The sequence below is a fragment of the Diadema setosum genome, chromosome 18 (genome assembly GCF_964275005.1).
Source record: "Diadema setosum chromosome 18, eeDiaSeto1, whole genome shotgun sequence".
NCBI classification, from domain to species: Eukaryota; Metazoa; Echinodermata; class Echinoidea; order Diadematoida; family Diadematidae; genus Diadema; species Diadema setosum.
This window is the reverse complement of record NC_092702.1, coordinates 29310972-29333094: the sequence shown is the minus strand read 5'-3', so window position 1 is coordinate 29333094 and position 22123 is coordinate 29310972. Positions and strand designations below refer to the sequence as shown.

Sequence of the window (22123 nt, the reverse complement as noted above, 5' to 3'; positions counted from 1 at the left end):
GCTCTGTTTCCATTCTTCTCTTTCATGTTTTTTTTTTCCGCTCTGTAGGTCAATATGATATTGCATAAACTTCAATGGCACATTTTTTGTTACTTTTTGGGGGTATTGTGTAAACGCTACTTTTCTTGACACTTCATGCAATAATTTTGTACTCTTTCTCGATGCTATCCCCCCTTCATTCATCTAGAACTGCAGGCGATGGGGTCAGAGTTTGTGCTTGGAGTCTTGCATGCAGTAGATGGTGAGAAGGACCCTCGAAACCTCATCCTTGTCTTCAACATCCTTCCAACCGTCATAAACAACTTCTCCATTGGTGAGCAGATCATTGAGATGCAATTATCACACATCTTCGCAAGATGCATAAAGGTTCTTTTTTTTTTTTCACAATCAGTCCAAAATGACATTTTGGTGATATTTTTGCCTACTAAGGATCTGCAAGCTTCATCAGATATAACTGCAAAAATATAGGATCTCCTGCAAGCTGATGCAGTTCTCACTCATCGAGAGTTTGAAAGAATGGAATCCTACGTTGAAAAGAGCATGTATTGCCCCAGGTCCTGGTTCATTGTTTCCCCTATTCTATATGAATGTAAATGTCCTCCTTTATCCATCTTGAGGGTTTGATGGAGTCACATGCCAGGATGGAGATCTTTTTTTCCTGTTGATATGACAATTTTGACTGGCCACATGGTTTCTCATGGCAAACTTGTGCATTTAGGAAGTGGACTCCTTTTTTTTTTTTCATCTTGTGAAGTAGGATGATGCAATAGCTTCAACTTCTCCTTGGTGTTTGCTTTTTCTGGTCCCAACTATGTCAGCTAGTGGGAGAACCTTGTTCCTACAGTATGGTCTGTCAGAGCTTGCAGGTTCTTGTCAGGCAAAAGTTCTGAATCTTGCAGCTATGTTTGCAAGATGTAAATTTTGATCCAGAGCTTGGATGATGGTCAACACCCAACTTATCCCTGAACCTTCAAGGCTCTACCTTTCCCCACCTAGATTATATTTTATTTTTCCCCTTTGTTTATTCTATCATTCCCTTATTATCTGTGTATGTGGCATGGACTGTGATTTTGATAGCCTACCACTTGTATGCTCTTCTAATCCCCCTATGTATGAAATAGTAATGACAATATTGTTCGTTTTATTTTAATCAACTGAAAATCACAGAGCAGGAATTCATATTTCATCTGATTATTATTGTTGTTATAGGACAAATTTGTATAGTGCAGCTACTATATAGATATACTCTACTGTGCTGTGTAACAGAGCTCCTAACATTGTTACTGATTAGACACCCACAAAATAAGTAACAAATTGATCAAAGGCTTCTGAAAAAAGATAAGTCTTCAACAAAGATTTGAAGACAGCAAGATCTGTCTGATCTGTCTCTTTTGTTTAAAAGTTTATTTCATTGGCACTGGCACATCTTATCCTCATATGTATTGCCTTTGTAGATGCAACAGTACCTTTGTTTATTACTTTCTACTCTTATGTTTATCTAGTATAATGTCATACCTCTGTTATATGAAGGAGAATGTAAAAGATATTACCATGCAAGTTGATGTGCATGTAGTCAAGTAAAGACTGCCAACACCGGCAGTATATTCATCCTAAAAACATGCTCCTGCATTTAGGAGAGATTTAAGTCAAGGTATGTTATGTTTGAATTCAGTAGTCGCGGCAAAGTGAAATGAGAAGATTACGGAAGTAAACATCTTCCATACAGGATATGGCACATAGCATTCATAAAGACCAATCCATCACCACAGCATATCGTATGTGTCCATTCTATTTGTCGTTTTTTTCCCCCCACAGATATGTTTGTTGAAGAGACTTTTGAGGTCGTTGCATGCTACTTTCCAATCGATTTCCGTCCTCCGCCCAACAACCCTTACAACATCTCCAGGGAGGACCTCGTGGAGGGACTGAAAACTTGCCTTAGCTGTACACCCAAATTTGCCCAGGTACGTTTCATAGTCCCATGCATTGCTGTGAATGTTGCCCAGGTATGTTTCATAGTCCCACGCATTGCTGTGAATGAGGAGAGGAGTAGACATGAGAGGAGTCTGATGCTGACAGGTAACTTTTCTGTTATCTTCTCCAATGAATGAAACAGTAATAGTGGCCCTTCTTTGCAGCGGCTTCCTCTTTTCGTGAAAGTTTATGTGCAGGTGGCAATTCATATATGACTTTTCAAGTTCCAGAGTTTACATTGTCAGCTGAGAACCAGAATGCCGTTAGTGCAAATTTGGTAACTTGGGGGGGGGGGGTAATGAATTATTGTTATCACATTGCAGAGCTCAATCTTTTATGGTGTCAATTTTAAATCATATTCATTTTCAGTAAAATCTTTTAAATTAAACTCACATGGATGCTATTTTACCTGATATTTGGAATAATGCTTATAAATCTAACCACTTTTGATTAGATAAACTTTTTGTTTTGTGAAAATTGATTGTTTTGTTTTTATTTACGCTCAAACCTTAGAACCCAATAGTGCCCTTCTGGTTCTCAGCCTACGACATGTATGTCCCTTCCAGAGAAAGCGTAGAATTTCCCTTGTTAAGTGTATCACATGCTATGGCTTCTTCTACATGAATGGATGATCATTCACTATCAAAGGCCATTAGTTGTGTAATATTATGTAAGTGCTGTTTTTCAAAATTTTATCAATGTTGATGTCATTGTTACTGTGATGGTGTTGATGATTTAATCGTGTGGAAAACCGAAAAAAAAATCTGACATTGAAATGCTGCGAGAACCCCTTCAGATATATTCTTTCAAAGTTTGCCACCCAATGATGCACTCTGCAAATTTCCTCTTTTCAGTTCTGTCTACCCTTGATCATGGAGAAGTTGAGTTCCGACCTCCAGTCGGCCCGCCTAGACTCCTACCAGCTGTTGCAGGCCTGTGCCCCCACCTACCATCAGGGAACACTCATGGGTTACCTAGAGCCTGTCTGGGCCTACTGCAGGAAAGAGGTAAGAGAGGTGTATCGAGGACTAGACAGGATCTCTCACCAACTTTCGCAGTGTCACAATGATGCTAAATTATCAGTATGATACTGTAAAACAAGGAATGTTCGCGTGCATTTTAATTTCGCGAATTTTGCGAGAGCCGAGTTTCACAAAATTAAAATGCGCACTAAAGATGTTGTCTACAATGTTAGAGGCAACTCTGGAAAATTTCATGCTGCGAATAAGGCTATCAGCTCCCATTTGTGAAAATTTCATGCCACGAAAATATTGTGTTTTAAAGTAGTGGCTGCATGACTTGAGTAATGCACATTAGTGTCACTTTAAATTGAATTTCTCAGGAAAAATAACTGTAGAAAGTGTGGTGTTACAGAGCAGCTTTAGAATGATGAATCTTGTTCCTCACCTCCCCCAAATCTCTTTGTGTGTATCCTCAGCTGATGCAAGGCGTGAGTGTGGAGTTGGACGCAGAGGCCCTGAAGACACTCCGAGCGGTGGTTGCCGTGGTTTCCACAGGTGTGCAAACACCAGCATCGTCAGGGGGTGGGGACGGAGATCTCATGTCATTTCTCAGGAATGTTCTTATAGGTGAGTATTAAAACAAACACAGAATCACTTAATCAACAAATCAATTGATCAATCATTCCATGTTTGATAATCTCTGGCTTTCGTTTAATAGAAATCATCTCAGTCATCAGACATACTTTTGTGGACTAGTTTAGGTATTTTGACTAGCTATGTAATTACAAGCAGTTGACATTCATTAGTCAGTGACAATACATAATGCAATGGATAATATTTCCAGGTGTTTCTTTACTTCACGGCCTTGTAATGTAATCATCTATGCATCATTAGATATGCAGAATTGAACCTAACAATCAACTACTCATGTCCCAGAAAGATATGTATGTGGTGCACTTTTTGAACACATCTACTTCTTGATTAGAATAGACAAACAGAAACCAACAAATGACAGTAGTTATGGATTCTTTACTGTCACGATTTTAACAACACTTTCTCATTACAGAATGCAGACAGCATTTATGTGAACCAAACCATCGCATGATCCATCCCTGCAGCAAGCTCCTCGTTGCCGTGGCATCAGCCTCGTACCCAGCATGTATTACCATTCTTAAATTTGCCATTCCACTGCTTATGGATCAACTGAGTACATGTGATCAGGTAAGTTGTGTGTATATGTGTGTGTGTGTGTGTGTGTGTTCTTATGCAAGTTTCACTTTTACAGTAGTTTAGTATGATAATGTTCATGTGCATTTAATTTTTTGCAAATTTTGTGAGAGCCAAGATTTGCAAAATTAAAATGCATGCAAAAGTTATTATGTACACCAAATGCATTAAATGCCAGTTGCAATTTGCGAAAAATTTCATGCTGTGAAAATATCCTGCTTTACAGTGTATTTATGTGGAGAATGAGTCCATATTGTGCACCTAAAAAGATTACCAGTTGTGGATGTAGTTTTTATTTTCATGATGCATCCGTGATATTTTCCAATAGTTCTGGGCTGCTATGAAAAAAAAAAAGAAACAACACCAATGTCATGCAACAGTGATGATATGGTTATACATCCTGTTTGATAGTGTGTTTATGACATGAGAAGTCATCGCAACCAAGAGTTGAAATAATTGTTAAGATGCTGTTATGATATGTCAAGACAGCTACTTCTGACATGAAAGCAAGAACATTTTTTGATGAAAGGTTCTGTATGGACAAGATTCTTGAATGAAGATTTTACAAACTATCTTGACATCAAATGATATGTACTGATCACAGATGATATCGTTATGATTTTCTCATTCCTGGCAGACGAGAGATAGGATGGTTCTACTAGATGTTATCCAGAGACTTGTTCACACCGGTCACAATTTTCTCGCAAAGTCAGACGAGTGGAGGTCGGTCTTCGCCCACCATGCCAGCTCCGTGACAGCAGCCGTCGTGTCTATCATGACCGAGACCACAGTTCCGGACCTCAGGCAATCCGCACTGGAGACTCTAGCGGAGCTGGTACAGGTTCTGCTCTTCATGGACCAGAAGAACCTGGACCTGGTGGGACAGGAACTGTTAGCACTGATGCTGAAGGAAACTAACAAGAATGTCAGGTTAGTGGAGTTTGACAATGGTACACCTGTGTCTCTTTTTTGACCAGCTGTATTCCAGATATGGTACCCATTATAGCTTGTCATACAACAAACTTGGCACATCCAGAGCCATCGACAGTAGCTTATCTCTCATCTTTATTTCACTATAACTCTTTTAAGATCAGCAATGTTAATGAGCTGTATTTAAAATCTCATTTCATTTTATAGAGATTACAAGAACAAAAATAATTGCTGATATGTGCTCTCATGTAGTCTCGAAATGTGCTTCTAAGTTGATGTTGCCCTTTAAGAGTAATGATATTATGATTTTTGTCTTTATAGCAGTGATCATCGTTGTCATTATCATAGTCAAATTCTCCTAAGTCCAATCCAAAGGGGCCAGAGAAGATCCTTCAACTTACCTGAATTTTGATTTACACAATAGAATTCACACATGTTTGTATCCAACAACAGTAGAATTTTCTTGACGTAGCCCCCCCTTTTTTTATGCCTCCGCAACGAAGTGGCCGGAGGCATTATGTTTTCGGGTCGTCCGTCCGTACGTACGTACGTCCGTCCGTACGTCCGTCCGTCCCGTTTTGTTTTTGTCGATATCTCAAGAACCGTGTGGTGGTTTTACATCAAACTTGGTATGAGGGTATATCCTTGGGGGATAATACTTTGTGTGGATTTTAGGGTCACAGGGTCAAAGGTCAAAGGTCATAGGTTATTTTGTGAAAAAAAATTTAAATTTCATGTTTTTCTCCATATCTCGCAAATGGTTCAAGGTATCTTCATGGAACTTAGTATATATGCTTGTACCGATGGGCAGTGATTATCTAGAGAAGTTGGGGGTCATGGGTCAAAGGTCAGGGGGTCAAAGGTCAAGGTCAACTCCTCAAAATATCACTACTTTCCTTATATTTATGCAATGTCTGAAGGTTGTTTTTTTTTTTTTTAACTTGATGTATGCATGTATTACCCGATGTATATTCTGTGGGAAGTTTCTTGCCAAAAGGTCAAAGGTCAAAAGGTCAAAGGTCAAGTGAAAGTGTTGAATTGCACTTTTTCCTCCATATCTCAAAAGTAACTCAAGGTATCATCATGAAACTTACATATTTATGCATGTTCAACCTAACAGTGATTCTCTTTGGAACTGTGAGGTCAAAGGTCAAAGGCCAGGTTTAGATAATGCTATTTTCCCATTTGATACTGAAATTATACTTTTTCTCAATACCTTGAAAAATTACTCGATGCATAAACTTATAAAAGGGTCAAAAGTCAAGTAAAAATCATCAGTTCCCCAAATACCTGCACTCTGACATTTTTAATCATTCATCCAATTGAACCTAGTTCTAGGAAATTGAACATTCAGCACATTTGTGGCAAACCTGTCATTTTAATATTTTGCCAATTGTGTGAAACTGTCATCACACATTGTCAAGACATTGTACTATAGACCTATTAGGAGAACCATGCATTATGGCGGAAGCATATCAGTCGCCGTAGCGATATATCTAGTTTTTTATTTGCGCAAGGTCACCTCAGGCAGAGTTGACTGTATTTCATTTTATTCTCTTCCTGATTACTATTATCATCATAATTGCCACTATATTGTTGTTAATATTATTGGTTGTAAAACAGGTCAGAGTGCATCCAGACTGTATCCTGCTTAGCCAGACAGCACACAGACTATGTGAAGGAAGTCATCATGACCCCATTGTGGACAACTGTACTGAAAGGTTAGTGGCCTCCTTGATGAGTAGCAGCGTATTGCAAGATGCCTTGAAAAAGAGTACTGTTTAATAAAGCTAGAACCTTTCATGAATTTTGCGAAGAGCCAAGATATGTGAAAGTAAAATGCACACAAAATTATTTGTCTACACAATGAATTGGATGTTAGTGGCAATTAAGTTTCATGATGTGATGAAATTGCACAAGTTTCATGCCACAAATATTTCTAGCTTCAGAGTAAACTTCATTTTGAATCAAAATCTGATGTTTCATCATTTCACAGCATTCAATTCATTGCCGAAAGTTTCATTGGCTCACAACTTGCTTCAAAATTGGCAATTTTGATATAGATTTGAAGATAATTTGCTATGATTGAAGACCAAAATTGTCCTGATTAGAATCTGAAGATATTGTCCCAACTACCATGTGGGATATTTTCAAATTATAGTGATCCCGTCAAAATGATGTGTAGACTGACTTGGGATGATACAACCGGGATAATACATCCCATTGCACTTTGTGTGTCCAGCGCTGTAGCCACTCTTTGTCTTCAACCAAATGATGTTGTTGTCATGGTTACTGTATTCATATATGCAAAAGGTGAACCAGGTTACCATGAGGTGCTGAACGACATGGCTGAGATAGCCACCAGAACGTCAGACACTATGAGTATGACACTTGTCTCCGAACTGATGGACAAGATTCAGGACATCAGTGAGTATTGGATCGCTAAGCTCTCAGTTTTGTACCTTTCATTTTCTAAACCCTTGAGTACTTGACCTGCCCAGTATGCTGATTGTGACAATAACGGAATCACCATGATATTTATCTGTCTTGTGTGTGAAAGAAACAATTTCATTGCAACTGATTGACAAATTGCCTTACAATGACGTGAATAAACACCAGTTATTCAGTTTTTTAATACAGGTAATAGCCGTGATAAAAAGTTTTATGGACATACATACTTAGGTGAGATTTAAACCCACAACCTCCTGATTGTTTAAATTCATTAAATTCTTCCATCGAGCTATTTTTATTGCAACTGATTAGCAAATTGCCCTTCATTGACGTAAATAAATACTGAATTGATCAGTGATTTAGTAGTAGCCATGATAAGCAAAATCATGGGCATACATACTCAGGCAGTATTTGAACTTATACAACTTTCTGATCTCTGGACAGGCATCGTATCCACTAGACCACCGAGCTTCCGCCCGACAGCCAGTGCTGGTTCTAATCCTTGCAGTCTGAAGCGGGTACTGCGTAATTATTTAGATTCGTATATATTCAAATGTCCAGATGAAGTGTATTTGTTTTTATTTGCGCTTAGCTCAATTATCCCATTTTCTGTTTGTTTTTTTGTTTTGTTTTTACTTTAGGGATAAAGGAAGACTATCACTGCGTCTACCTCACCACACTTCAGACTGTCACACAGAAGCTTGCCAGCAGCACAGCCTCTTGCCACGAGTCCCTCCTGTCATCTGTTATCTACCCGTTCTTGAAGATGGTTGCGTCTGCAGCCCTGCTGAGTAGTGTAGAGGCTGGGAAGTGTCCACACTGTTGCGGGGAGGTTCTGGTGTGTGTGGCAAAAGTCATACGTTCGATTGTCCCTCATTTAGATAGCAAGTAAGTCTGGCATTATATTAGCACAGTATGGTTACATTATGTCAGGTAATCAAATACTGGGCAGCAATTGGATAAACATGATTACATGACAGCTATCCATTTGTCATGAGCTCTCACATGCCAAAATATGGAAATGTTTTAGTATGGAACATTGTAACTTAGTTTTCATGTTGATTAGACATTCTACATGAGCTCCCCCAATGCTAGGAGATTTCACATAAGATTGTCAAACACTAGAAAACTTTTTAAAATCTTAAACTGTTCAGTTCCTTATCTCCATAGAACGGATCTGTTTTATTCCTTGCAAGTTTACGTGCCATACATACACATAACAAAATGATGATGAAAATTGTTTTAAACTGTTTCATTTTTTTTTATGCCTCCGCCACGATGTGGTGCCGGAGGCATTATGTTTTCGGGTTGTCCGTCCGTCCTTCCGGCTGTCCGTAATGAATTTTGTGGACAGCATAACTAAAAAACCTTTTGAGGTATCCTAATGAAACTTGGCATGTATGTGTATTAGGGGGTGAAGTTGTGCCTATCAACTTTTGGGTGCACATGCTCAAGGTCAAAGGTCAAGGTCAAATACGTGTAATTTCACTATTTCCACCATATCTATGCAATGCCTGAAGATATTTTCTTGAAACTTAGTGTATACATGTATTACCCAAGTAAAATTCTCTGGTGAAAGTTTGGGGTCATGAGGTCAAAGGTCAAAAGGTTAAGAAAAAAATATTAAAACTTTACTTTTTTCTCCGTACCTTGGAAATTGTTCAAGGTATCTTCATGGAAATAGTATATATACATGTACTGACTGGCAGTGATTATCTAGAGAATTTAGGGTTCATGGGGTCAAAGGTCAGGGGTCAAAGGTCAAGGACAACACTTCAAAATTTTACTATTTTCCTCATATTTATGCAATGCCAGCAGGATTGTTTGTTTTTTTACACTTGGTGTATGCATGTATAACCTAATAGAGATTCTCTGACAAGTTTTTATTTTTTTTTTTTTTGCCTCAAAGGTCAAAAGGTCAAAGATCAAGTGAAAGTGCTGAACTAACTTTTTCCTCCATATCTCGGAAGTGGCTCAAGTTATCTTGAAACTTACTACATATTTATACCCCCGCCAAACGAAGTTTGAAGGGGGTATATAGGAATCAGCGGACGGTCGGGCGGTCGGTCGGTCGGGCGGTCGGTCGGGCGGTCGGTCGGGCGGTCGGGCGGTCGGGCGGTCGGGCGGTCGGTCCGTTGCAAATCTTGCGTCGCGAACTACTTCCTCAGTTTTCAACCGATTCCCATAAAACTTGGCACAGATGTGTGCCTTGGGTTGTAGATGTGCAAGACGTATTTTTTGACAGTACCCAAAAGTACGTTGCCATGGTAACGGCATATTATGGGCAAAAATGGGTACAAATCTTGCGTCGCGAACTCCTCCCACAGTTTTTGATCAATTTTTATGAAATTAGGTACAGATGTTCATCTGAATATGTTAATGTGCAAGACACATATTTCCGCAGTGGCAAAAAGTGCGTTGCCATGGTAACGGCATGTTATTGGTAAAATGTAGGGCAAAATGCTTCATGGCAAAACTGCTTCATCAGTGTTCTTCCAATTCTCATGGAATTCATATTGAATGTTTGTCTTAGGATATAGGTCAGCATGACACATTTCTTGACAGTGACAAAAAGTATGTTGCCATGGTAACAGCTCACATATTATGAGCCAAAATGATGGAAAATTTTGTGTTGCAAACTACTTCCTCAGTTTTTGCCCAATTTCCATGAAACTTGGTACAGATGTGTGCCTTTGGTTGTAGATGTGCAAGACGCATTTTTCGACAGTACCCGAAAGTACGTTGCCATGGTAACGGCATATTAATGGCAGAAGATCAAGGAAAGATCTTGCGGATTTAACTACTTCCTCAGTTTTTTGACCAAAGCTTATGAAATGTTGTTTTGACCAAAGCTTATGAAATGTTGTTTTGCGGGGGTATAACCAGTCGCTGTAGCGACATTTCTAGTTATGCCTGTTCTGCCTGACAGTGATTATCTTATGAATTTTAGGGTCAAAGGCTAGATGAGAATGGTAACAATTTACTATTCAATACAGAAATTGCACTTTTTCTTCATACCTTGAAAATTGCTCAATGCATAAACTTATGAATGGGTCAAAGTCAAGTTAAAGTCCTTAAATCCCCAAATACATGCTCTCCTATTCATCCAATTAGACCTAGGTCAAGGAAGGTAAACATTCAACACATTTGTGACAAACTTGTCATTGTCCCCGCCGAACCAGTTCGAGCAGGGGACTATGAAACGGGCTCCGTACGTGTGTGTGTCCGTCTGTCCGTCCGTCCGTCCGTCCGTCTGTGCGTCCGTATGTGATCAAAATGTTCAATTTGCTACTTCTCTGTCATTTAGGAGCCAATTTTGATTCTGTTTGCTTTATATGATAGCACTACATGGGAGCTTTGAAACTTCTACACAGAATTTCAGTTGTGACCTTTGACTTTGACCTTTGACCTATATTGTACATTTTGCTTCAAAATGCTACTCCTTCGCCATTTCTAACCCGATTTCGATTCCGTTTGCTTTATGTGATGGCACTAGGTGATTGCTTCAAAACTTCTACACAGAATTTTGACCTTTGACTTCTTTGACCTTTGACCTTGATTTTTTACCTATATTGTACATTTTGCTACAAAATGCTACTCCTTCGCCATTTCTAACCCGATTTCGATTCTGTTTGCTTTATGTGATGGCACTAGGTGAGGGCTTCAAAACTTCTACACAGAATTTTGACCTTTGACTTCTTGACCTTTGACCTTGATTTTTGACCTGTATTGTACATTTTGCTACAAAATGCTACTCCTTCGCCATTTCTAACCGGATTTCACTTCCGTTTGCTTTATGTGATGGCACTAGGTGAGGGCTTCAAAACTTCTACACAAAATTTTGACCTTTGACTTCTTTGACCTCTGACCTTGATTTTTGACCTATATTGTACATTGGCTACAAAATGCTACTCCTTCGCCATTTCTAACCCGATTTCGATTCTGTTTGCTTTATGTGATGGCACTAGGTGAGGGCTTCAAAACTTCTACACAGAATTTTGACCTTTGGCTTCTTTGACCTTTGACCTTGATTTTTTACCTATATTGTACATTTTGCTACTAAATGCTACTTCCGGCGGGGACATATATTACGCACCGCGTAATTTCTACTTTTCCTTGTTTTAATATTTTGCCAATTTTGTGAAAATGTAATCACACATTGTCCACATGTACTATAGACCTATTAGGAGAATCATGCATTATGGCGGAGGCATACCAGTCGCCATAGCGACATTTCTAGTTTGTATGTGCATCACTTTATTGTCTGCAAATGCTGGCTCATTGCTAGGTAAGAGATGTTTGGTGAACTCACACAGTTTTTGTACATTCTCTGTTTGAGTAGAAGCTGTAAATGTTTCCAATACAAGGGGGAAAGTGGCATGAAATAAAGATTATGGAATGGTTTTCCTTTAGCACTCAGAGAGAGAGAGAGAGAGAGAGAGAGAGAGAGAGAAAAGAAGAAGATATTTCAAGAGAATCAGAGTAATACTAATTACGATTTGAATTTTTATTTCTCCTGTCACCTTTTCACACTTTTCACAGGAGAGGCAGTGAGTTGTGTCAGTGTGTTGTAGATGTTTTCCTCCATGGAGATTTAAACCGACTGGACGTGAAGAATGAGAGCAAGCTGATCAAATTCTCTTCTCTGAATGTAAGTGTGAAAATCGTTGTTTCTTTGTTGTTTGTATAATTCACCAAGCAAATGATGATTTCATCATTTACTCATGACTAGGAAAAAGTGCATCAAAATATTCAGAATTAACTGTGTGCAAAGTTTGCCAATTATATTGTGTTTCCTGAAGCTTTGCTTCTTACATAAGAACAGGTCCATTACTTTCATGTATGACGTTTATTGTACACCTGCGGATGCCACGGTTTTAATATGTTGCCACAATCATTCTACTTTTTAATTCTTGAGAACAACATGTTTTAACCTGTGTATGTATTGCAGGGTAAGCATTATCTCTGCAAGAATCATTAGAAATATGAACATTACCGGATAGTAACTCTAAAGTAGTAATTGCACCTCAAGATTTGGCATTATTTTAAAAGTGAGCCTGTAAGAGTCAATTATGACAAGCCCGTACAGACACAAACAGCTGATGAAACCCATAAATTGCTACTCTGTTGTTCAAATCGCTTTCCAAACCTCTTCTTGCATGAAGTTATCTAGCAGTAGTCTACCAAACCAAATACTGAATGTGTAGCAAGTATGTGACCTGGTAGATTGCATCATAACAAAGTACTGTGTGCACCATATACCGGTAATTCATTGGGTTACTACATGTATTTTCATGAATCAGCTGCTATTTGCAAATTTTAACAATATGCAAAAATATCAACACTGATCCGGACATGATTGTGACTTGCACACCTACGTTTCGCCATTCATAACTGTACTCCGCAGTCGCGATTGTAACCACTCGTGAAATTGTTGGAGAGTGCCCATTTGTGAAGAAATTAGGCCATCTAAATATATGATGAATACAGTTGCTGCAAGTTGTGGCTTCTTTTGGGTCTCACTTGACCATTTTTTGGTTACTTTAGCCTTCGGCGCCAGTCCACCAGTCACAGCTTGTTACTATAGTCCAGCCCGTGGTGTGCTCCCTGAGGAGAGATATTGTTATCCCATCATCCAAGGAGCTGATGACGAGTCTACTGTACATAGCAGCTCACAGTACTCTATGGCTTGCTAGCACCACAGCAGCCAAAGCTCTGGCTGGAATTGTCAACAAACACCCAGCAGGTGATTTTGTGTTTCTTTTTCTGATATTTTCTTCTCAAGATGACCACTATGGCAAGTGGAAGTACCACCTTCTCCCTATGTGTTGATTATCATCACAATTTTTTTTTTTTTTTTTTTGGGGGGGGGGGGGAGCTATCATATTTTTGTAAGAGAAATTCATCAACATGTATGTATTTTTTCCTTTTTTTAGTGCAATACCTCGTTGTAAAACGCCCTCCACCTGCCTTACATTTAGTTGTCACAGTGATGCTGCTTTGTGGAGATGTGCAATATCTAAGGACAATAACCATTTTTTATTCAGTTTACCTACCGTCTTTTCTTTACAGGAGCAAAATCTATTGCTTGTGTAAGTTGCCTTGCTTGCATAATCATCTGTTTTGTTTATTTGGGATATTGATTTTGTCAACTGTCTACCATTCATCAAGGAAATCAAATGTTACAAATGAAAAGAAAAAATCCAGGCAATCTACTTTCTTCCCTCATATTATGTTATATGTTACTTTAAAGGCATCGTTAAGTATTGGTTGAGATGAGGATTGAGCTTTTAACTTTTTGCGAGATGCTAGGAAACCACTTATGAAATGTTGCAGAGCATACCATTCTTAGAGGAATTTTATTTGATGAAGTTTATTTGATGAAAATTTGTTTTAAAATGGCTGAGATATCCAAAAACAAATTAAAACAAAGACATCCTAATAAAAGATGGGTCCCACCTTTTATTAGGATCACTTTATTTTGGATATCTCAGCCAGTTTAAAAATGAATTTTCATCAAATAAACTTCTAATCCCTCTTTGAAATAGAATTACATGCTCTTTCATATTTCATAAAGGTTTCTCATTATCTCATTTAAAAAAAATTAAAAAGTTGGGAGACCTGAAGCACCGTCTCAACCAAAACTATACCATCCCTTTAAGATGGATTGGCTGCTCACATGTAAACCTTTTTTTTTTTTTGTTTTGTTTTGTTCTGTCTCTTTCTCTGGTTGGTGTCAGGGTCCATCCTGGATGATGTCCTGACAGAGGCAGAGAGGGAACTGAGTGGTCAGCTCTCGGTGGACAAAGAAGGTCTCGCCCGAGAACAGGCCCTCATGGCTTGGGTGCTGGTAGGTGTTGATAGGGAGGAGAATATTGTGTTGATCGTGAGTGGGGAAGTCAAGAGAAGTTTGGAAGATTTACAGATGTAAAGGTGAAGCATGGTGATGGATTAGTACCAGGATCTAGAGTAAACTCTGCACAACCCCGGGACCATGGTCATGTGATGTAGGATCAGGTCTGTAGTATGTGTTGCCATGGAGATAACACTGACTTAGCAGATGAGACAGGGATAGATGGGATAGGGAGCCTAGGGAGAAGATAATGCTGATTAGGAGTGGCAAAAGAGAGGACTTTACATGGTATATACATGATGAAGAGTGATATAATATGTACTTGAAATAGATTGGTCAGTACAGTTCAAAGGTCTAAATCTATGAACCAATGTGAATTAGCCTGTGTGACATGGGTTCAGGTCAGCATTTGTTTCCATGGATATGATAAAAAAAAAAAAAAAATGGGAAGTGAGATGTGTAGAAGTGTAGGTTGATATTTGCATGTTCAGAAAGTTAGGCATCTGTAAGGTCTGCATCACTCAACACAGAGATTTGGTCATTTGATTAAGTATAGCATTGATTGCCTGAAGGTCTGTTACATCACTCTACTCCTCATCACAGCTGACCAAAGCACTGCTGATGCGATCTCACCTCCGGGCCACACCCTTCCTGTCTGCACTCCTACGGATGCTGAGCGACCAGGAATTCAGAGGAGAGGTCCCCCGCTGCTTGGGCCTGATTGTGGAGGACATGAGGGAGGTGCTCTCTGAGGAGACGCACGCTGACATCAGGCTCACGTACAAGCAGAGGGTTTTCGTCCAGTCACTGCCCGCCATCTCCGCACTCTTTGGTGCTGAAGGTAAGCCTGCCCTCATCGTCAGGGCAACGGATCAGGGGATATATGTGCGCTTTAGACCTAGTGCTTGTGGAAGCCAAGTGTTGCCATGTGTCAACCCTATAGGGAGATCAGAATATCTCCCTCAGGAGGAAATGGGTTAATGTGTCCTAGTAATGACCCCTGTGCCCATCATTACCAGATTTGCTTTCGATTGCGAGCTTTATAGTAATGGATTCTCATTAAACCTAAATGATTAAATAAAGGGCAGTGATTTGACTCAGGGCAGTGATTTGACTCGGGTCGGGAGTGCATCTGCCTCCAAATCCATATGACCCGGGTTCTAACCCAAGTCTAACTGAGCAATATTGTTTTCATTCATACTGTCTTTTCTACTAAGAGGCAAAACACACTGTCCCTCGAATAGGACATGAGAATAATTGAGGTTCCGCGTAGGAGAAAGTCAAAACTCGTGCATGTAAAAGATCCTGCTTCATTTATTCATTGCCAAGAGCAGGGTGTTTAACCTGGTGAAGTAGTCCCGCCTTACATCCAACTGGACCCCATGGAAGACCAGCTAATGCAGCTGAATATGGGCTATCCAGCCATCTTCTCAGATACAGAAATGAAACAAACAAAAACGAGCTCTCCATTCTTTCAATTGACTGTCACTGACCAGGTCAGCAGAGTTTGGCCATGGAGACACTCTGCCAACTCCTCCCCAGTGTGCCACGCCCTGTTCTGCTGGCGGAGCTGCCCCCCTTGGTGCCACGCCTCGTGGGGTTCCTCCGGCTGGTGGATCCACGTCCTGCCCTCCCCATCCTCAGCATCCTCACTTCCCTCGTAGGGGAGAACATCCCAGCCGTTACCGAGCAACTGGACGCACTCGTCCCGACCCTACTCCAACTCTGCAACTATGAGGCTTCCATGGTGGGTTTGAATCACTGATGCTTTTTCAAGTTTTGTCATTGTGACTGAGACCATCTAATTGTAAGAAAGATGATAACTCCTATTGCAGAATAAGCTTTATATTGGTATCGAACACCTCTGTGTGTATGGCTGTATATCAAGAAACAAATTTTGTCAAAATCACTAAAGTATGAAACCATAATCTGTTTAGTGAGAATAGTAATTATATATTTAAAAGTGTGTGTGTTAAAACATTCACTATCTTTTCTACCAGTCATTTTCTCTTTTTTTTTTTTTTTTTGCCTGTGTTTTTCCAATGTGAGTTTTGACACCAAACAATAAAACAAAAATATCAATGACACTATTGCTCTGGTCCCCTGCCCTTATTGTTCATAAGTATTGTTCATAACAGTCATGTTGGGATGATATCAGTGGTATCTAGATCTTGTTGTTTGGTCTAATATTGGTAGGTTATCCAAACCACTTTGCCCCCCCCCCCCCCCCCCAAAAAAAAAAAAAAAAAAAAAAAATGGAAGTGATACATGATTTAGGAAACATTGATAAATCTGAAGATTTAAACTTTATTTTCTTGTACAAGGAAGAAGGAGCAATTATTATTTGTGTGTTATGTAGCATCAGTTGGTGTTGAATGAAATAAAAATCCTTCCCAAAGACTAAAAATGAGTGCAAGCAATCCCCTGTAAGTTTGAACCCCGTTCTACCACCTACCACAGTCAGTTTTAATTATTGTATCATCATTGTATCATATGTATATTTTTTTTCTTCTTCTTTTGTTACTGTTAATATGCTGGTTTTGTTAATGTTATTGTGTTTTCTAGTTTTCTAGTCTTTTTGTATGAATAGCACTAGTGTGCTTAGAAACACCAGTATGAAGCACCATATAAATGCAATTATTATTATTTATTACTTAAAATGCCCTTCATGTTGGCTTGCATTTCGTCTTACAGAAGGTGCGGATCACAGCATTGGAATGCATTGGTGCCTTGACATCACTGCCTCACCACCAGGTGAGTTGATTTGAAGCATTTCCATCATTCACTGCTCCTGATTCATAGAAAGAGGAACATGTATGACCTCTGTTATGAATGTGTGTTTTAGCGTGTTTGTGTGTTTGTATGTATGTGTATAGGTATGTATGTATGCATGTATGCATATATGTTTGTATGTATTTTTGTATGTATATATTTACACTAAAGTTGAGTAGATAACCAATTGGACAGGTACATAGTTAGGTAAACTGACAAATAGGTGAAGAACAAACCAACTGATTAGTAAGCCCATTTATTTAATCAAGTAAATAAATGCATCAATTGTTTAATTCAATACTTGATTAATAATTGTGAATTTATATTAATCAAGTATTGAATTAAACAATTAATGTCTCTTTAATGGAGCTGCCTGCAATGTATAGGTTGATGATAATTTGTTGCGGACATATCATTGGATAGATGATATCTGTTATTCTATCAAGCAATTTCTTGAGCTTGAAGATGTTCTGATTTGTTCAGTAAGATGTAATCATATGTGTAAAGTACTCTTTGCCATCCAGTATTCATTTAAAGGAATCCTGTTGACTGTTACAGGTGTTTCCCTACCAGCAGACCGTGGTCAGAGCTCTGGCCGCGAGACTGGATGACAAGAAGAGACTGGTCAGGAAGGAGGCGGTGGCCACCAGGACAAAATGGTGACCATCTTCAACTGCCCTATTTTTTATTTTCTTTAACCCATTCAAAACTCATTCAAGGTTTACTCATATTTTACAGTCTGACCTCTTTTATCCAGCCATGTCGGGATCAGCTCCCATCCGGATAAGCAATTTGGTCGGATAAAGGAGAAACGATGTTGACGTCCATGTTCATGTTGCTGCTGACCCAGTGATAGCTACAAAGATAACTCCAACAGTGGCGTAATCTTTGCGAGCCTTCTTAAAATCGTAGTCTGTGGTTTATGGAAATTGAAGCATTTAATTGTTAAAATGGCAGATTTAGAAACACGTTTCTATTGGTAGTATTTGGATATATCATGTGAGTTTTGTAGGAGTTTTAATTAGTTTGAAATCACCTTTCTTTTTTTTTCACTGTGTGGACACGTCCTTATGATAGAGAAGTCTCGATAGGAGATTGCAGGAAAAGCGAGTTTGGACCGTAGTACGTATGAATGGGATATGTGTCATTCAGATTACAGTGTTTTCTTTGCGAGAGGTGATATCACGTAAACTGCTGTGTGGTTGGATATTCCAGAGCTGATTGCTTTTCTCCTTTTTTTTTAAAGAATATTTGTTTTCCTTAGATTTTTTTGTTATAATAAAGCAAACAATGTCATCACTAGCATGTGAAGGATGATCTGAGGTCTGAGTATTCCAGATTGGTAGATGTAGTGTGTTTTTGAGCTTTATGTTGTATAAAGTTAGACTATGAAATATCAGTATTTTTCTGCATTTGTATTTCTAGTTTTCATATCCACAGCAATACAATTCTGATTTCCATGTACATGTCATGATAGAGTCAAAGTGGTGTAGTCATTTGTCCGTTGATGGTGCCCATAAAAGGAAATAGTCATTGTTTCGTTTCCAATACAAAGTCCTTTCATCTACTAGATATTTAACCTTTATGGTTTTCCTAAGTGATATCATTTTGTTTGAATTCCATTGAATTTGTCATGGTATGATTAGTCAAAGAAATAAAGATTCTTTCATAAGATTGTGGCATATTTTGCAGGGGTCACGGAATGTTTTTCTCTTTCTGTTTTTTTTTCCTTTTTTCTTTTTTTTTTTTTAAGATATCCCCCCCCCCCCCCAAAAAAAAAAAAAAAGAAGAGAAATAAATAAATAGAAAGTATGGTGTGGGGGAGCCTCCCAATCTACTGATCTCTGGTTTTGTCAAGACATTATTGTTCCTGTGCTGACATGTCTTTGATGTGAGTGTTATAATTTTTTATATTGTGTTGTATTGTCTTGACATGCAGGATCCTTCTGAAACAAGACACCTGAGCAATGCTGTGTGGACAGGACAAGATTTGGAATGGTTCCTCGCAAGTGCTTAAAATCATGGACAAACATTAAAATCATTATTTGACAGGTGCGCTGAGATTTTTCTTCCCACCCCACTTTGTGTGTCACTTGCTCAGATGACCGTGGACAGCAAGAAAACAAACTGTGCAAAGAAGCTTTTGTGTGCAGCTTTGCCAAGAGAATCTGTGGCTACATAAACATGGGAAGCGCTATGAATGTATGACGTTGTCTGCAGAGAAACCGCATTTCCTTGGAGCAGTCACATCGATCACATTGTGTACCACCCAGCATAGAGTAGAAGCACCACCCCTTGCAGGAACTTTTCCCTCTGTTACTTAGGAACCAATGACCCTGTAAAGGAGCAGAAAGATTGACAGCAATGACAACATTCATTTAACAGTCCATCATCAAATATTTGTACCTTTTTTAATGTCAACCCTATGGGGAGGATGATCTTCTACAGGAGTGGAACTTGTACTCTTGGAGGCATTATTGGATCAGTCTTCTACCATGTCCAAATGTCTGTACTTCTTACCATATTGGTTTGTGAGATCAACATAATACAGTATTGTGTAAGCTGGATATGTTAGATTGCAACAGTCTGTCAAGAGTCTGCACCAGAAATAACACTAGGATACATTATTACTGTCATTAATACAGTTATACAAATGATGCACAGGTCTGAGTGCATCAACAGGAATTGTGTGCATAATGTAACTATGGCATGCCTAACCCAGGAGGCTAAGCCAAGTGGGTCTAGGCTAAATTCTATCGTTACCGCACGCACACTATTCCAACTGACACACGAAAAGACATGTTCGTCATCTGTGTTGTAAAATGGGGACAATTTTCTTGCCAAACATCCATTTTCCGATCATGTTGCTTAATGGGAAATTTACTGGATGTATTTACTGGATACATAGTAAAAGTACTAGATGCATGGTTTTTTAGGCAATACACGTCTCATACTGAGTGCCCGAACGCTTGCTTAGTGCGCAAACTTTTGGTACATGTGCGCTAATCAAGTTTTTGTACGTGACCTAATTTGATTGAGTTTTGAAAACTCTTTCATATGATGCGACCATCATTTGTGATTTTACAAGCCTGCAAGCCTTAGGACCCTTCTGCCACACAGACCACAAAATATGAAATGAGCATGGATTTTTTGCACACAATAAACATTAATGACATGCTCGACTTCATAGACTGTGCAGTAATTCCAAAGGTTGCTTTATAAAGTGTCTGAGGTCAGTATCAATATCCAATCTGGTGTATAAGGAATCCTCTGCAGTGTATACCTCAAATGTCCAGTGTCGTGCATTGTGGGTCTATGATGATACACCGGTGTAAAACTTGTAAAACATTGTGCTTTGTGTAGATTCAAGGTGTATGGTGATGAATTGAAACATGGTCTAATATTGCTTTATTAAACATACAAATTATAAGTTATTGGACTATGTGACAATGACAATGACAATGACAATGAATTTTATTTCTTAAAATGGCCCCTCCCGGGGCATGGAAGAAATACAATGAGTATAAAACACACAATAAAAGAAAATTAAATCTTTGGCAGTCACAACACATAAATACATGTAATATAATATCGGCAAGATTTAACAACAAATAGAGCACACTGTGCCAACTTGCACACCTCATAGTTTTGGCACTACTAAAAATGTGTAGTTTCATTTTTTTTTATTGTTTTGATAATTGATTACGTGATTTGAGAGAGATAGAGACAAATATAAATGTGTGTATATACACGGTGTATATACATATGTGTGTATATATACTGTATACGCTGTTATTTTTGCTTACAGATATTTTCGCGAATGACGAGGTCATAGACATTTTCGCAAGATGTTGTTTTCGCGAATCAACGCCGACCTTTACATTAGTGCTTTATTAACAAAGCGCATGTAGACATTTTCGCGTTTTGTTAAATTCGCGATCAAACTGTGATTCGCGAAATTCGCAAAAATTAAACCCTCGCGAAAATAACAGCTTATACAGTATATATATATATATATGAATATATTGACAGCAAAAACTTTTCCTTGCACCGCCCCGCCATGTTCTGGTTTAGTCCATTGCAGTCACTATAGATATACATATACATATACATTTATGTGTGTATATATATATATATATATATATATATATATATATATATATATATATACAGTTGAACCTCTATTATCCGGCCTCTCTTTATCCGGATCTCTCTATTATACGGACGCAATCTCGCCGTGATTTTTTTTTTTTAATATTATAATTACGGGAGGAAAGGGGGATTCCCAACTCCATGAGAACTCCTACACAACACACATGAATTACATATACTTGATACATTTCTTAGTAATTATTTAGGTAAATCATCCCAAGAATTTATAAAAGAAAATGATTTCATTCTTGCAAACACAAACCTCTATTTTGGGGTCTGTTACTGAGTATAACAATGAAAAGGTTGCAGTATACCCATTACATGTGGTACTACAATGGGCTACATCAGTACATGTGTATGTATGTACATGTATAAAGCATTGAGTCTCCCATATCCGGCCAAATCCCTTATCCGGATGAGCCCCGGTCCCGACTTGTCCGGATACGAGAGGTTCAACCGTATATATATATATATATATATATATATATATATATATATATATATATATATATATATATATATATCGTCGCTGGGGTGACAAGACTTCGTATCTTAAAAACGTCAATTTTTTTTTTTTTTTTTGCTTAATGGTCAAATAATGGGTCAAGTGATGTCTTGGCCAAATCCTAACTGTCTTACTCCAAAAATGAAGCCACCATGACATGTCAAAGAGAAGGCTTTCCCATTCACTATAGTGCTTTGGCCGCCATGTTTTTTCGCTCTCCTGAACATTTGACAATTTTGAGATACGAGGTTTTGTCACCCCAGCGACGATCTATATATATATATATATATATAGCGA

At 38.6% G+C, this 22123-nt stretch overlaps 1 protein-coding gene across 1 annotated transcript in view; it reads left to right on the top strand.

Moving 5' to 3' along the window:
* Positions 1–20609, top strand: part of LOC140242180 (MMS19 nucleotide excision repair protein homolog) — a 29098-nt gene extending 8489 nt beyond the window's left edge. Inside the window, exons 4-20 of the mRNA XM_072321945.1 lie at positions 188–313; positions 1816–1964; positions 2829–2981; positions 3413–3563; positions 4003–4157; positions 4801–5093; positions 6717–6814; positions 7407–7520; positions 8186–8432; positions 12087–12195; positions 13092–13290; positions 14285–14394; positions 15001–15238; positions 15894–16144; positions 17092–17151; positions 17728–17828; positions 19109–20609. Coding sequence (XP_072178046.1) covers positions 188–313; positions 1816–1964; positions 2829–2981; positions 3413–3563; positions 4003–4157; positions 4801–5093; positions 6717–6814; positions 7407–7520; positions 8186–8432; positions 12087–12195; positions 13092–13290; positions 14285–14394; positions 15001–15238; positions 15894–16144; positions 17092–17151; positions 17728–17828; positions 19109–19133 — 2579 coding nt within the window. The 3' untranslated portion in view covers positions 19134–20609. The remainder of the gene's footprint in view (positions 1–187; positions 314–1815; positions 1965–2828; positions 2982–3412; positions 3564–4002; positions 4158–4800; positions 5094–6716; positions 6815–7406; positions 7521–8185; positions 8433–12086; positions 12196–13091; positions 13291–14284; positions 14395–15000; positions 15239–15893; positions 16145–17091; positions 17152–17727; positions 17829–19108) is intronic.
* The last annotated feature ends 1514 nt before the right edge of the window (positions 20610–22123 follow it).